This window comes from Monodelphis domestica, chromosome 4 (assembly GCF_027887165.1).
Source record: "Monodelphis domestica isolate mMonDom1 chromosome 4, mMonDom1.pri, whole genome shotgun sequence".
In the NCBI taxonomy this organism is placed as follows: domain Eukaryota; kingdom Metazoa; phylum Chordata; class Mammalia; order Didelphimorphia; family Didelphidae; genus Monodelphis; species Monodelphis domestica.
The window spans coordinates 100,898,043-100,911,794 of record NC_077230.1 but is presented as its reverse complement, the minus strand read 5'-3'; the positions used below and the strand labels follow the sequence as shown (position 1 = coordinate 100,911,794).

General features: G+C 36.7%; 1 protein-coding gene across 1 annotated transcript in view; it reads left to right on the top strand.

The window, feature by feature from the left end:
* NME9 (NME/NM23 family member 9) overlaps positions 1–10,181 on the top strand; it is a 34,602-nt gene extending 24,421 nt beyond the window's left edge. The window contains exons 7-11 of the mRNA XM_007493931.3: positions 344–426; positions 4,334–4,426; positions 5,402–5,556; positions 6,939–7,051; positions 7,632–10,181. Of these exons, the coding sequence (XP_007493993.1) occupies positions 344–426; positions 4,334–4,426; positions 5,402–5,556; positions 6,939–7,051; positions 7,632–7,675 (488 nt within the window). The 3' untranslated portion in view covers positions 7,676–10,181. The remainder of the gene's footprint in view (positions 1–343; positions 427–4,333; positions 4,427–5,401; positions 5,557–6,938; positions 7,052–7,631) is intronic.
* Positions 10,182–13,752: the final 3,571 nt, after the last annotated feature.

Below are 13,752 nucleotides of genomic sequence, written 5' to 3'. Positions count from 1 at the left end.
ATAGTCTGAAGAAAAGAAGACATAGAAGGGATAGGATTGCTAGTCTTCAAGCTTTTGATAGGTGAACATGAATAAAGAGATTAGTTTTGCTATTTTAGACCCCAGGGGTCAGACCTAGGGGTAGTGGGTAGAAACTGAATAGGAGTAGCTATTGAGTCAGTACTAAAAAACAACTTTGTAACAACTAGAACTCTCTAAAAATAGATTATGTTAAGAGGTAATGAGTTCCCTGTTTCTCAAGATGCCAAAGTAAAAACTTAATAACCACTTGTCAAATATATTAAAATCTCCAGAGTATAAAATCCTCATTAAATATCAGGTTTTTCTTTTTTATTCCTTTTAGTGTCTTTTGAAAGATCCTGCACACTGGCAATTATTAAACCAGAAGCTGTGACACATGGGAAGGTGGATGAAATCATCCTGAAGGTGAGAATAAGCAATAAATCTCCACCAGAACTTAGCAATACCTTCCTTAGTGAATTAGAGGACACTTGGAAGTAACCATTTTATAGAGAGATAATTGGTTCACTTCAAAGAATACTGGACTAAAAACTAGTAACTGGGTACTAATCTTGCTATCTAACTAGTTAATTAACTATCTAACTAGTTGACAGTGCAATCTTTGGCAAATCCTTGTGGGTCTTAGTTTTCTTATTTACATAATGAGGAGATGTTCTAGACAAAAGGATGGTATGATATGGTGCAAAAAGTACCAGATTTGGAATGAGAGAACTGATCAGAGTTTGAAACCTGGCACTAGTATTTCCTGTATTTCCTATCTGTGTGACTTTAAGTAAGTCATCCAGTTTCTCTGGATCTTAGTTCTTCATATATATAAAAGTAAAGTTTGATCTAGATGATCTTAAAGGTCCCTTCCAGCTCGAAATATGATTTCATTACATTGAAAGTCCATTAAAGCTCTGAAAGTTTTCAATTTTGTTGAGAGATCTTTCTATGGGTTTTGATTAGTTAGCATTTATTAAGCACCTATGTGCTAGGTACTATGATAAGAGCTGGGGATACAAAGGATGACAAAAGATAGTCCTTGACCTCAAGAAGTTCATAGCATAATGTTTTCAATTAAAGTCCAGTGTAAATTACAAGGAGCTAAGCCAATCGTACAAAAAATCAAGCCATTCCCCCAAAGAAATCAAAACTATCAATAAACACATGAAAAAGTGCACATGGTTTGATGGGGATATGATTGGGGATTTTGACTTTAAATGGATCACTCTGTTGCAAATATTAATAATATGGTAATGTGTTTTGAACAATGATACATGTAATACACAGAGGAATTGCTTGTCGGCTCTGGGAGGGGGGGAGGGAAGAGGAGAGGGAATGAACATGAATTGTGTAACCATGGAAAAATATTCTAAATAAGTTAATTAATTCATTTTGGAAAAAATATTAACAATGAAATTAAATCCAATATACATTTCTAGCAAATTAAAATTGCAATAATGTAATTAAGTATTCTGTGAGAGCATGAATCCTGAATTTGTTATTGTGGAAAAATCTCAAACCAAATATCTTTTTAAAATCTGGTGTTCTCTTTACATATGTTTTTAAAAGGTATGAGAGGGAAAAGCTAGGTGGCTCAGTGGATTGAGAGTCAGGCCTAGAGTCCGGAAGTCCTTGGTTGAAATCTGGCCTCAGGCACTTCCTAGCTGTGTGACCCTGGGAAAGTCACTTGACCCCCATTGCTTAGCCCTCACCACTCTTCTGCCCTGGAAACAATATATAGTATTGATTCTAAGACAGGAAATAATGGTTGAAAAAAATTATGAGAGGAATCATAGACCCTTTAAAGTGGAGAAGACAATATCAAGTGTTCCCATCCTATGTGTGTTAGAAGCCTGTTGATAAAAAGGTCCACTATTTATGTCAGGTTACTATAAAAAGGTGGGAGTAGGAAGGAACTGAAGGACTTTTCACAAGATTGAAATAGACATTCAGTCTTAGAAACTAGATGTCTAGAAACCTCTGATAGGAGGAAAAAGGCTATATTATAATGCTATGAAGTTTTTATTTCTTTATTATATTCTACTAGGAGAAGAGAGGTGAAATCATAAGAAAGCATAGAATTTGGAAAGGTTAAAAATGCTTCTCTCCTTATAAGTAAGAATGTGCTATTCCCTTATAGAATAAAGATGAGGGTAACATGAGGACTATAGCAAAAAAAAAACCCAACAACAAAATGGTTGTAGTTTTGACCTATAGCAAAGCTGGCTAAGAATCTCAGCACCATGGGCAAATCCCACCAATACCATGGATTCATCAAAAGGAAGAAGTAGAATTAAGTTTTTTGGGAGGTGATGGAGACTGGGGAAGACAAAGAAATTTTTGATAACAGCTAAAGACTAGTGAAAATGGAGTGGAGGAGAATAATTTATTTATTTATTTTTTTAATTTTATAGTATTTTATTTGATCATTTCCATGCATTTTTCATTAAAGACAAAGATCATTTTCTTTTCCTCCCTCCCACCCCCCGTGGCCAACGCGTGATTCCATTGGTATCATATGTGTTCTTGACTTGAACCCATTGCCATGTTGTTAGTATTTGCATCAGAGTGTTCGCTCCGAGTCTTTCCTCTGTCATGTCCCCTCAGCCATTGTAGTCAGGCAGTTGCTTTTCCTTGGTGTTTCTATTCCCTCAGTTTGTCCTCTGCTTTTGGATAGTGTTTTTTTCTCCTAGATCCCTGCAGATTGTGCAGGGACATTACACCACCACTAATGGAGAAGTCCATTACGTTCGATGATACCACAGTGTGTTTGCCTCTGTGTACAATGTTAGGAGAATAATTTATTAAGTGCTCACATAGTAAGGACTTAAACTGTACTACGTGATAAGCACATTACAAATATCTTATTTGACCATTTGAAAATCATATTGATTAGCTTCATCTTTTAAAAAGACCTATTAATTATGGATCTGCTTTGAATTTCTACTTTTTCTAGCTTGAAGTTATATTTTTAGACTTAAAAAAAATTAAAAACCCTTACCTTCTGTCTTGGAATCAGTACTATATATTGGTTCTAAGGCAAAAGAGCAATAAGGGCTAGGCAATGAGGGCTAAGTGACTTGCCCAGGGTCACACAATTAGGAAGTGTCTGAGGTCAGATTTGAACCTAGTTTCCTCCTATATTTTAGATTTTTTAAAAAATAAATAAATGGCATAACATGCTATGCTTCTCAGTTAACCATATCTTCAGGAAAGCACACTAATTGTTAGGACCCTGAAGCTTTAGCCATACTAGTATCTGGGTAGTAGTAGCATATATCATTTGCAGGTATAGTATGGAGAAAGAAATATCATCCTTGGTTGATAAACTCTAATCTTAGAGAATCAAACCTAAGTGCTGTCAAATGCCATAGTAAGTAACAAATATGTCAGCAATTTCTTAAGCTTCTTCATTTAGACGACACTATTCTTGTACTAAAGTAACAATTCTGGAAATTTCGTCTGTTATACCATTATGCCAGACCAGCTCCATACTTCCTCCAAAGATTGACTAGGAGCTAACTTAATTGGATTCCTGATGTTATGGGGAATAAATGTCTGAAAAGCTATTCTGAAGGATGCAGCTTTCAGGGTCTTCTTTCCCTGGAGAGGAATTTTTACAATATGTTGTGGCCTGTGATTGTCAGATAAAGGGAAAATCCTTCTTTCTTTTGTTGATAACTGATCCACAGAGTTGTGATGAAACCACACAAACTCCTTAACATGGATGATGTAGATAGTCAAATGAGGGCAAATAGAAGCTGAGGATTCAAATAATCCTGGTCCATGTGAGTCAGATTAGACGACAGTTTCTAATTTTCAATAAGGATATAGCATAGAAAATGCATCCTTGGTCCAACCAGGGTTTTACTGAAAACCTATCTTTACAGGCATATCAAAATAAATTTTGGGGAAGGCATAGTAGTTTGATATAATTCTTAAATATCATGGTTAAAAAAGATTATGAATGGACTCTAAACTGTCATCATTTCCCCTTAATTACCTGTTATTAATTTATCACCCAAGTTGAATTTATAGATTTCTGTCAGCTTGCACATCCTCTTAAGATAAAGGGTTCAGTATATTTTAGAGCTTTCCTGACTCAATTTCCTTGTCTCTACAAAATCTTACCAATTAATTAAATGCAACATTCTATATATGAGGCACTGTGCAATGTCCTGAGGAAACAACAACAAAATGAAAAACTATAGCCTACTTTGGAGGACCTTATAGACTACTAATGGATGCTATCGTATGCTATGCTGAAAGTGTATTTAGGTTTAATTTATAACTTCAGGATAAGTTATTCTCTCTTTCCAAACCATAGATCCAGGAAGCTGGTTTTGAGATTTTAACTAATGAAGAAAGAATCATGACAGAGTCAGAAACAAGGTATCTCTACCAAAATAGATCTGAAGAGGTCAGTTCTGTTTCTTTATTTTGAAGTACTCATTTTCCTTTTTTCTCTGTAATATTTGAAGCTTGGGTCAACTTAGATATAATGAAAATACACTGTAAATATGCTATGAATTATAATAGTTGTTATAGACCAGGAGACATCCAATATATTTCAAACCCATTAATCTTAGCGATATTAGAGCAGTATCATGGTGTGATGAGATTAAAAATATCATATGACTTCTATGACAATAGATTGCTGTTTCATTGCCACCAAGAATTTATAATAAATGCTTACTATGTACAAAGCACTATGGTTGGCCCTCAGGATACATAGAAATGCAAGTCACAGTCCTTGTCCTCAAGACACTTACAGATTAGCTAGAACTTAAAAGGATAACTTATAATTTGAAGTGGTGTTTGCTAGATATCTAATAAGTATCAGTAAGAGTAAATGCTACACGCATTCAGAATAGCAAGAGATCACCTACCTTATCTTGAGTTTGGTAAGAGGTAGGTTTCACAGTCGAGGTGGCACTTAGAAACTCTCCTAATTTGGCAGAGACCAGAGAGGCCATCTACTTCAATTGCTGCCTGAAGGGTGGATTTCTTCTACACCATCCCCAATATCAAGTTATGTTTCTTACATTCTATTTAAATTTGAAATGCTTGTGGTAAAAATTTTTAGGGATTCATAAAGGTGTGAAAGTGAGCAGTGTATACAAGTGCTGGAAGGAGAGAGTGAGACTACTGAGTTTTAATGAACTTTGAATGAAATAGAAAGTTATATAAATTTTTTATTGCTATAGTTCTCTAAGATGCATTTTAAGTTTTAATAACTTAAAACTGTTCTAAGACTTTGGGGACACTCAGTACTTTGATAGTTCTACTTTCTAGAAATAAGAAGGTAAAGCTACAGCTTCCTTAGACTTCCTTGTCTAAGTGCCACTACTACAAATAAAATTGTTGGGTAAATTTGGCATTATTGTATTTTTAGGAAATCTTTGAAAAGCTAGTTCAGCACATGTCGAATGGACCGTGCCGGCTACTCATAATCTCATGGCCTGAATATCATAAAGATGTAGTTGCTGCCTGGAGAGACTTCATTGGTCCAAGTGATATAGAAACTGCTAAGAGAGAAAATCCTGACAGGTAATGACCAGCCTTTCATTTTCAAAACCTGCATCCAGAGTGAAAAATTAAGTCAACACTTATATGAGTCATCTTATACTTGAATTCTTCAAGGATCTTTCATTTTGGTGGTGGCAACAGATTGAGATTCCTCTTTGTCTTGATGAATGGGCTTTGTTAGTGGTGGTGGCCATAAATTAATTAACTTACAAAAAACCTAGGTGATAAGACTCCAAACTTAGCGAGGCTACTTCTGATTTGGGCTCCTCTAGACTTGTTCAAGCATACCTATGGTTAAACTAAAAGTATTTGTTAGTGCATGAAAATCCCAACAACTTGGTATGACATTTAAAGAGAGGCATACACAATATTAATGCTTTGCTGCCTCTTCTTAATAATCTTCCTCCCCAATTAAATTGGTAATAGTTAATAGTTGTTGTAAGTCACTAATAGTTGTTTATTTATAATTGCTCCCCCCATCTGCCCCAGTGCATGCTCTTTTCTGAAAGGTCAGCTTAGAATTGTCAACTGAGTCATTTGCAAAAATTTTCTGTTTATTCTAGGCTTGATCAAAATGAGAAGAGCCCTGATCAATGGAGGACAGCTAGGTTTTTAGCATAAATTCAAGTGATTATACTTTTTGCACCTATAGAATATTCAGAGAAACTTTATATGCATATTTTCCTTTGAAACTTCTATTAATCCTATTGGGAAGGATGTTACTGTCTTATATAGGAAATTATTTGCTTAGATTATATAGCTGATTATTGAAAGAGCTGACAGTGGAACCCAAGTCTACACTACGACTTTCCTTCCAGTTATCATTATGCCTCTTTGGAATCATTGTGGTTTAGCAGAGGAAAAGGGATCTTTTACAAGTTCTTTAATTAAAGTCTAGAGCAGTGATGACAAACCTTTTAGAGAATGAGTGCCCAAACTCACATGCCACATGTGAGTCTCCTGCCTTACCCCAGGCAGGGGAGGGAGGAAGCGCTCCCATTGACCTGCTGGGCAGAGGGGCAGAGGATCTGAGAAATGTCTTCAGGTGCACATGAAGAGGGGGGAGGGAGTAGTCCCCTCTGGCACATGTGCCATAGGTTCACCAATACAGAGTATAGAGTATAGGAACTTGATACCTAAATAAAAAAAGTTATGAAAATGATTTTTGTAATCAGAGAGAATTAAGGATGAGAATTCTATGAGTCAATGATGCAATATCAATTTCTTCTGTTTTTTAAATCTTTCATTCTGGTTGTTCATAGCAAAGTAAATATAACCTGTAAGGAATTTAGAGAATTAACTGATTGATGATCAAAGACTTAGATAGATGTCATAATTTTTTCAAGTAGAATTATGATATGCTTTACATCTTACTTAACATCCCTAAATTTTACTATTTACAGTCTTCGGGCTCAGTATGGCACAATAATGCCTTTTAATGCTATCCATGGCAGTGAGACCAGAGATCAAGCCAACAGGGAGCTTGAATTTTTTTTCCCAAATTTTAAAATTTCAGGTAAGGATATTGATTTGGTACAGACTGAGTAATTTCAGACAATTTTTGTCCTTGGTCAATATGAAAGAGAAAGCAGGGGTTCTAATATTAATATCAAATAACTAATTTTAGTATTGTGAATGAATGAATGGATAAAAGCACTTATTAAGGACTAATTATGTCATGTCCAAATCACTGTGCTAAGCACAAGGGATACAAATGGAAAATCATGATAGCCCGTTTTCTCAAGAAGCTCAAAATACATAAAAGATTTCAGCTGCAAGTTAGGCAAAAAAAAGGTCCTATAATCCTAATTGTGACATTAGGTATACCTCTGAAAACAGTGGCCACTAAATGTTTCTATAGACTTGTTATAGGTGTCTCCCAAGTCCCTGCGTTCTTTTTCATATTAGCTTCCCCTCTTTTAGAATTTGAAGATGTGGAAAAAAGTTATCCAATTTTCCCCCTTACCAGTGCAGGTTTGGAAGGGGATGGGAAAGGTGGTTATTGGAGATCATGAGGCAGATAATGCGGTTTTAAATCATTCTATATCAAGGAAATGCTATGGAATGTTAAGAAAAATTTTGTTATTGCCCAACAGGAAGTGATGCTGACAAAGTACCAAGGGAAGAAATTCTACAGTGAACAAATCCATGGATTAAGATTATTCTTCTCTTCTTTTAAAATGACTAGATGTGACCCCACAAGGCCCAGTTCAGATTTTCTATCTTTAGATGTAGATGGAGAAAAAAATGGATAAAATTGCTAGAGGCTTGGCCACTGCAAATACTTAAAAAAAAAAACAAACCACACACAGCCTTTCCCTTACATCTCAGAATCAGTACTATGTTACTATGTATTTGGTTCTCAGACAGAAGAGCGATACAGGCTAGGCATTTGGGATTAAGTGACTTTCCCAGGTTCATATAACTAGAAAGTGTCTGAGGTCAGATTTGAAATCAAGACCTCCTGTTTCCAGGCCTGGCTTTCTATCCAGTGAGCCCCCAACTGCAAATGCTTTTGAAAAAGCCATTGTCATTGCTTATTGGTAGCCCAGCGAGCAAGTGATCCAAAATCTAATGATTGAAAGCTAGAAGGGAATTCAGGTAGCGATAGGCAGCTAGGTGGCTCAATGTAAAGCATTGAACCTAGAAAACCTGAATTCAGATCTTGACTCTGAACCTTACTAGCTCTGTGATCCTGGGAAAGTCATTTAACATGTCTCAAAATCAGTTTCTCTAGTAAAATGAGTATAATAATAGGTATTTCAGTAGAGGTTGAAGATATATAGGGAAGACATCTATTGGGGAAATGGTTGGACCAAATGATCTCAAAGACTACTTCCAACTCTAGTATTCTGATTCTTGGGATGTTTTTATTTTTTTATGCCTGGACTTTGAGAGAAGATCTACTACGTGCATTTTCATTCCAGACAATGGTAAATCATAGAGATGACTCCAAGGCCCGAACTTCAACATCAATACTAGATATAGAACTTCATGTACATTCACCAACATGTATGAACATATTGAACATGTCCAAAAAAAATCCACCAGTGGTAGTGAAATAACCACTTCCATCATTATCATCATCTACTCTGACCTTAGGACAGGATGTTTTTAACCTTTTCTATTTGTCAAAGATCCCTCTGGAAGTCTGATGAGACATACAGACCCTTTTATCAGAATTTTGTTCTTTATATTCACAATTGAAAGAAATGCTAAATTTAAGTTAGGTGTTAGTGAAAATAAAGATGCCATTTTCCCATCCAAGTTCATGGACCTGCTGAAATCTGTCTTCAGACTTCTTGAGGTTCATATGCCCACAGGTTAAGAATACCTACCTTTGAAGTATCCAGGAAAGGTGAAAGAATTGATGAAAGAGAAGCAAGATACCTTGCAGCCTTTGTTGTTTCTTGGAGATGAGAGAGAACAAAGAGATGGGTAGGTAGGGAAGAAAAGGCAGAAGGACAAGATGACATGGAAGAGCCAAGAAAGAGCTCCTATTTGATAATATAAATTTCAAAATGTTTGTGTCTTTAAAGTTGCTTCAAGATGGTAACAAGAAGGGCAGATTTCATTTAGGAAAGTCATGGAGAAGATCATCTCTATTAAAATACAATCCCCTTGTCCTGTTATTTCAGACTCTTCACAAGCTAGCTTCAACCTCTCTCTCCAACCTTAATACATATTACTTCATTTCATGCTCTTAAAATTCCAGCCAAACCGGATTACTAGAGGTTCTCCCTAAACATCTCCCTCTTCTGTACATTTGTTTGTGCAAGTCTTCTCCCCCCCCCGCCCCCGTTAGAATGCTCTTCTTCCTCATGTAATGATACAAAATCCAGTGATTGAGAGCTGAAAGGGAATTTAGGCAGCTACAGGCAGGTAGGTAGCACAGTAATAAAATGTTAAATGTAGAAACAAGAAAAATTGAGTTAAAATCCTTCCTCAAATACTTAGTAGCTGTGTGATCCTGAGCAAGTCACTTAACTTGCTTCATTCAGTTCATCTAAAAATGAGGATAAAAGTATTCTCATAGAGTTGTGAGGTTCAAATGAGGCAACATATTTAAGTTGCTTGGCAAATCTTAAATGCAATATAAATGCCATTATCCTTATTATTTAGACTATTTAGATAATCACACACACCCCAACTATTGAATAGATAAGGAAACTAAGGCCAGAGATGTTAAATAACCTACTAAAGGACACAAAGGCAATAAGAAATAGATCTATCTTGCCATCTGTCTATTGTTGCTACCTTCTCTTCATTTGGACCTTTACACCCCAACCTATATAATCCTTTGATCCCATTCCTGGGGAAATTAATCCATTTCTCTTTGGAAGACCAGTCATCTTTCATGTCCAAATTCACGTAAACTAGCCTATCACATTAAGCTGTTCCCAGCACTCAAACCATGCTTCACTTTCACATATTATCCAGCCATCCACCCAGGCCATCATTACCTGCTTTCTACTTAGATGCATATCCCTCTTCTTTTCCCCTTTCTACGTCTTGCTTTGGTTACAATTACCAAATCAATAATAGTACTGTTGCTTCTGGAAAGGGCATGCCACTTTACCGCTGTATACATCTACTCACTATCCCTTTGATTCTTCAGATCCAAACTCACTCTCTCTCTCTCTCTCAATATCTCTCTCTATTTCTCCCCCCCCTCCACTTCACAATGGTTGGTTTTTTGAGTAACAGAAGACTGAAGAAAAGATTGTGAAATATCACCTTATGTGGAGGGAGAAAGGGGGTCTACTGGACAAAATATTGTTAGGTAAGTTCCCTGTATTGGATGTTTTTGCTTAATTGTTTATGTCACAAGGGAGAATTTAACCTAGGAGTTAGGGTTGGATTGTGACGCAAAAAAAAATATTAATAAAAATTACTTTTAAAAAACAATAATAAAAAATCTCTTCTGTTTGGAAGATATCATCCAGCATTCTCTGGCTCAAGGGGAATGAAGGTCTAATTCATGGGTTTCCCATTTTAGCTATAGTTAGGCTATCACATAGGATGGAAGATCTTTTGTTTTCCAAAGTCCCTTGGAAGTCTTTAGAGGAATTTTTTTTTTTGCATTAAATGAAAAAACTGATGGCCATTTTGCCTAGTGAAACCAGATGACCAAGTATTCGGGGTAGCCTTGGTATTTTCCAATCTAGTTGGGAAAAAATCTAGACCAAAAAAACCTCCTGAGATGCAATATTGTGGTTAGGACATATTTCAGGTTATTTTAGTGTGTTAAATTGCTCTTAAAGTTAATATGGACAGATATATTTGTTGACAATGGTTGGGAGTTTGAGGACCACAGAGTTCAAAGGGTCAAATATGATGCATCCCATAGATTCTAAATTGTGGATTAATATTCATTGAATGTCAGGAATGTCATAGTAGCCACTAATTAAATTTGGGCAGCTAATTTCACTAGTTCAATTATGCTAATCTTGGAAAGGAAGGTCTGTTGAAACATGTTATCCCACCTCCAAAAAGAGAAGTGATGGACCCAGAGTGCAAATTCAAATATATTTTCTTCTATTGGGGGGGGGTATTTTTCATCCTTGGAATATTATTAATATGGTATTTCTTTTGCATGATTATATATATTTGTATAGTTTTAATTTTTCTTTCCTCCTTAGATTTAGGCTGAAAGCAAGTTTGTTACTTGTGGAACAGGACACACTGACAAGTGTGGGTAGCATTTGGTTGTAACTTTGGGAGGCAGGATTGAAGGGGAAGTGAATAAGGAACTTTGTTCTCCCTCAGTCAAGAGGGAAGAGAAAGACAGTGAAACTGAAAACAAAATAAAATTTACTCAAACAAAAAAGCATACTTGTTTTTATTGTTGTCTATCTTTATCCTAATCACACCTTCTTCAGCAGATTGAATCCTCAAATCAACCCCTCTCAAATTTCAACCTCTTCCAAACAACTGATTTCTTTTCTATGGCAACTATCCTCCATTCTTTAAAAACAAATACCAAAACCATCACTCACCAGACTTTCATTGTACAAATTTTCTTCCTTTCCTCAAACTCCTTGAAAAAGCTCTTTTTACTACTTTCATTGGCTCCTTTCTCATTTACTTCTTAATGCTTTGTGATCTGGCTTCTGACTATGTCACTCAACTGAAATTGCTCTCTTCACTTATCAATGATCTCTCAATGACTAAATCTGTTCTTTCTGTCTTTGTCCTTCTCATGCTGTCTGTTCACTTGACATTGCCAATTACCCTCTTTTTAGATATTCTTTCCTCTAGTTTTTCATTCTACTACTCTCTGGTATACTTCCTACTTATCTGTTCCTCAGTCCCACTTTTTGGCTAATCGTTCATATCATCAACTGTAGGTGCTCCCCAAGGTGATATCCTAGGACTATAATGGCAAACCTATGGCACATGTACCAGAGAGGGCACACAGAGCACACAGAAGGGGGCATGGCATGCAGTCTCTAAAGGGTTTGCCATCACTGTCCTAGGACTTCTCCCTCTACCCTTTCTCTTGGTATGCTCATCAACTACAATGTCTTACTTATTTTATCTCTATGCAGATGATTCCCATATTTATGCATACCATTCCATTTTCTCCCCTGAGCTTTAGTTCCACATCACCAATATTCTAGGGGACATTTGACATTGGATATCCCAGAGATATCTTAAACTTGACATATGAAAAACTGAACTTGGCTTTCTTTCTAAATCCTCTTCCAAACTTGCTTGCTTTTGTCAAGGCACCACATTCTTCCATTCTGCCAGGGACACAACCTCAGCATTAGACTCAACTTCTTCAAAACACTCAGGTAATTGGTTGCCAAAATCATGTTTTCTACTTCCCCATCTTGTATCTCACCTCTTCCCTTTATTCACATAGCTACCAGTTTAGTTCTAGCTCTTATTACCTTTCATCTAGCTCATTGCTACTGCTTCCTAATCCATCTCATTTTTCTCACTAATTCAGCCTATCTTACCATGCCCAATTAGTTTTGCTTGTAGATGTCCATCTCAAGGACAGAGGGCAGAAGAGATGTAGGATGACTACTGAAGATGGATACATTAAGTGAAGCATATTTTTTAAGACTGAGGAAGACATGGGCATGTATGTTAGCAGAAGAACCAGCAGGCAGGGTGAGAATGACAGTGAGATAGAGAGGGCAATCTGTTAGAAGTGATGGGATAGAAGAGGATCACTTGTGCAGACAGAGGAATTGGTCTCCGCAAAGAACCATATCTTCATTTGTGACAGGGTTGAGGGAGATAGTGGCAGAAGCCATATGAATGCTATTAGATAAGGAGGGGAGAAGTAGGAGATTGTGGTAAATGGCCTATTTTTTCCCCCTATAAAAATATAGAAGATTTTCCGAAGAGTGGATGGGAGGAGGGAGAGCTATGAAAGGTTTGAGGAGGGATGAAAGTGGAACAGTAAGTTGATAAGTGAGACATAGCAGAGAGGGCCCAGTTGAGGCATGCTACCTAAATTCGTAGTGGTCCTATCAGAATAGTTACATAATCTTCCCTCTTTCCTTCAGCAGCACATATGTAAGATGAAAGGAGGTAGATGGTGGCAGAGATTCGAGGCTGAAGCTTAATAGGGCATAACTGATATGATAGAGGGGCCAGAAACCCAAGAGAATCAATGTTGGGTTGAACTGGTTCACTAAGAATCAAGACAGGGAAGAGAGAGTGGCTAGTGCAAGGGTGATGAGCTGGGAGAGAATTGAGGGGTTGGAGAATTGGAGGTCATGCTGTGGACCAAATAGAAAGATTTGATAAGAGGCCACCTAGTATGAGGGCAGGAAGCAAAGAAAACAAAACTGGGATCCAGCTACTGACCTGTGGGTTTTAAAATTAATATACAATAACTAAAGTATATTTTATAAAATTTATTATTAATAACAACTAGAGTAAAAGCTACCTAAACCACCCAACCTGCCTGTGAAAGAAGAGCAAGAGGTAGGAGCTACAGAACTTGGGTGAAGACACATACATCCACAAAGGGAAAAGCATTCTGGGTAATACAGAAAGGAATTTTGGGTAATGTAGTTTTAGGAGTTCAAGAATTTCCAATTATACAGACCTCTGTGAGGAAAAGGAGTGACCTGGAGGTTTGTAGACAACAAATTGCAGGATTTTGATTGGGTAGTAGATATTGATTGCATGAATCTCAAAGGAGATGTTACTGAGTGATGGAGGTCTTCGGAAAACCTGGAAGTGAAAACG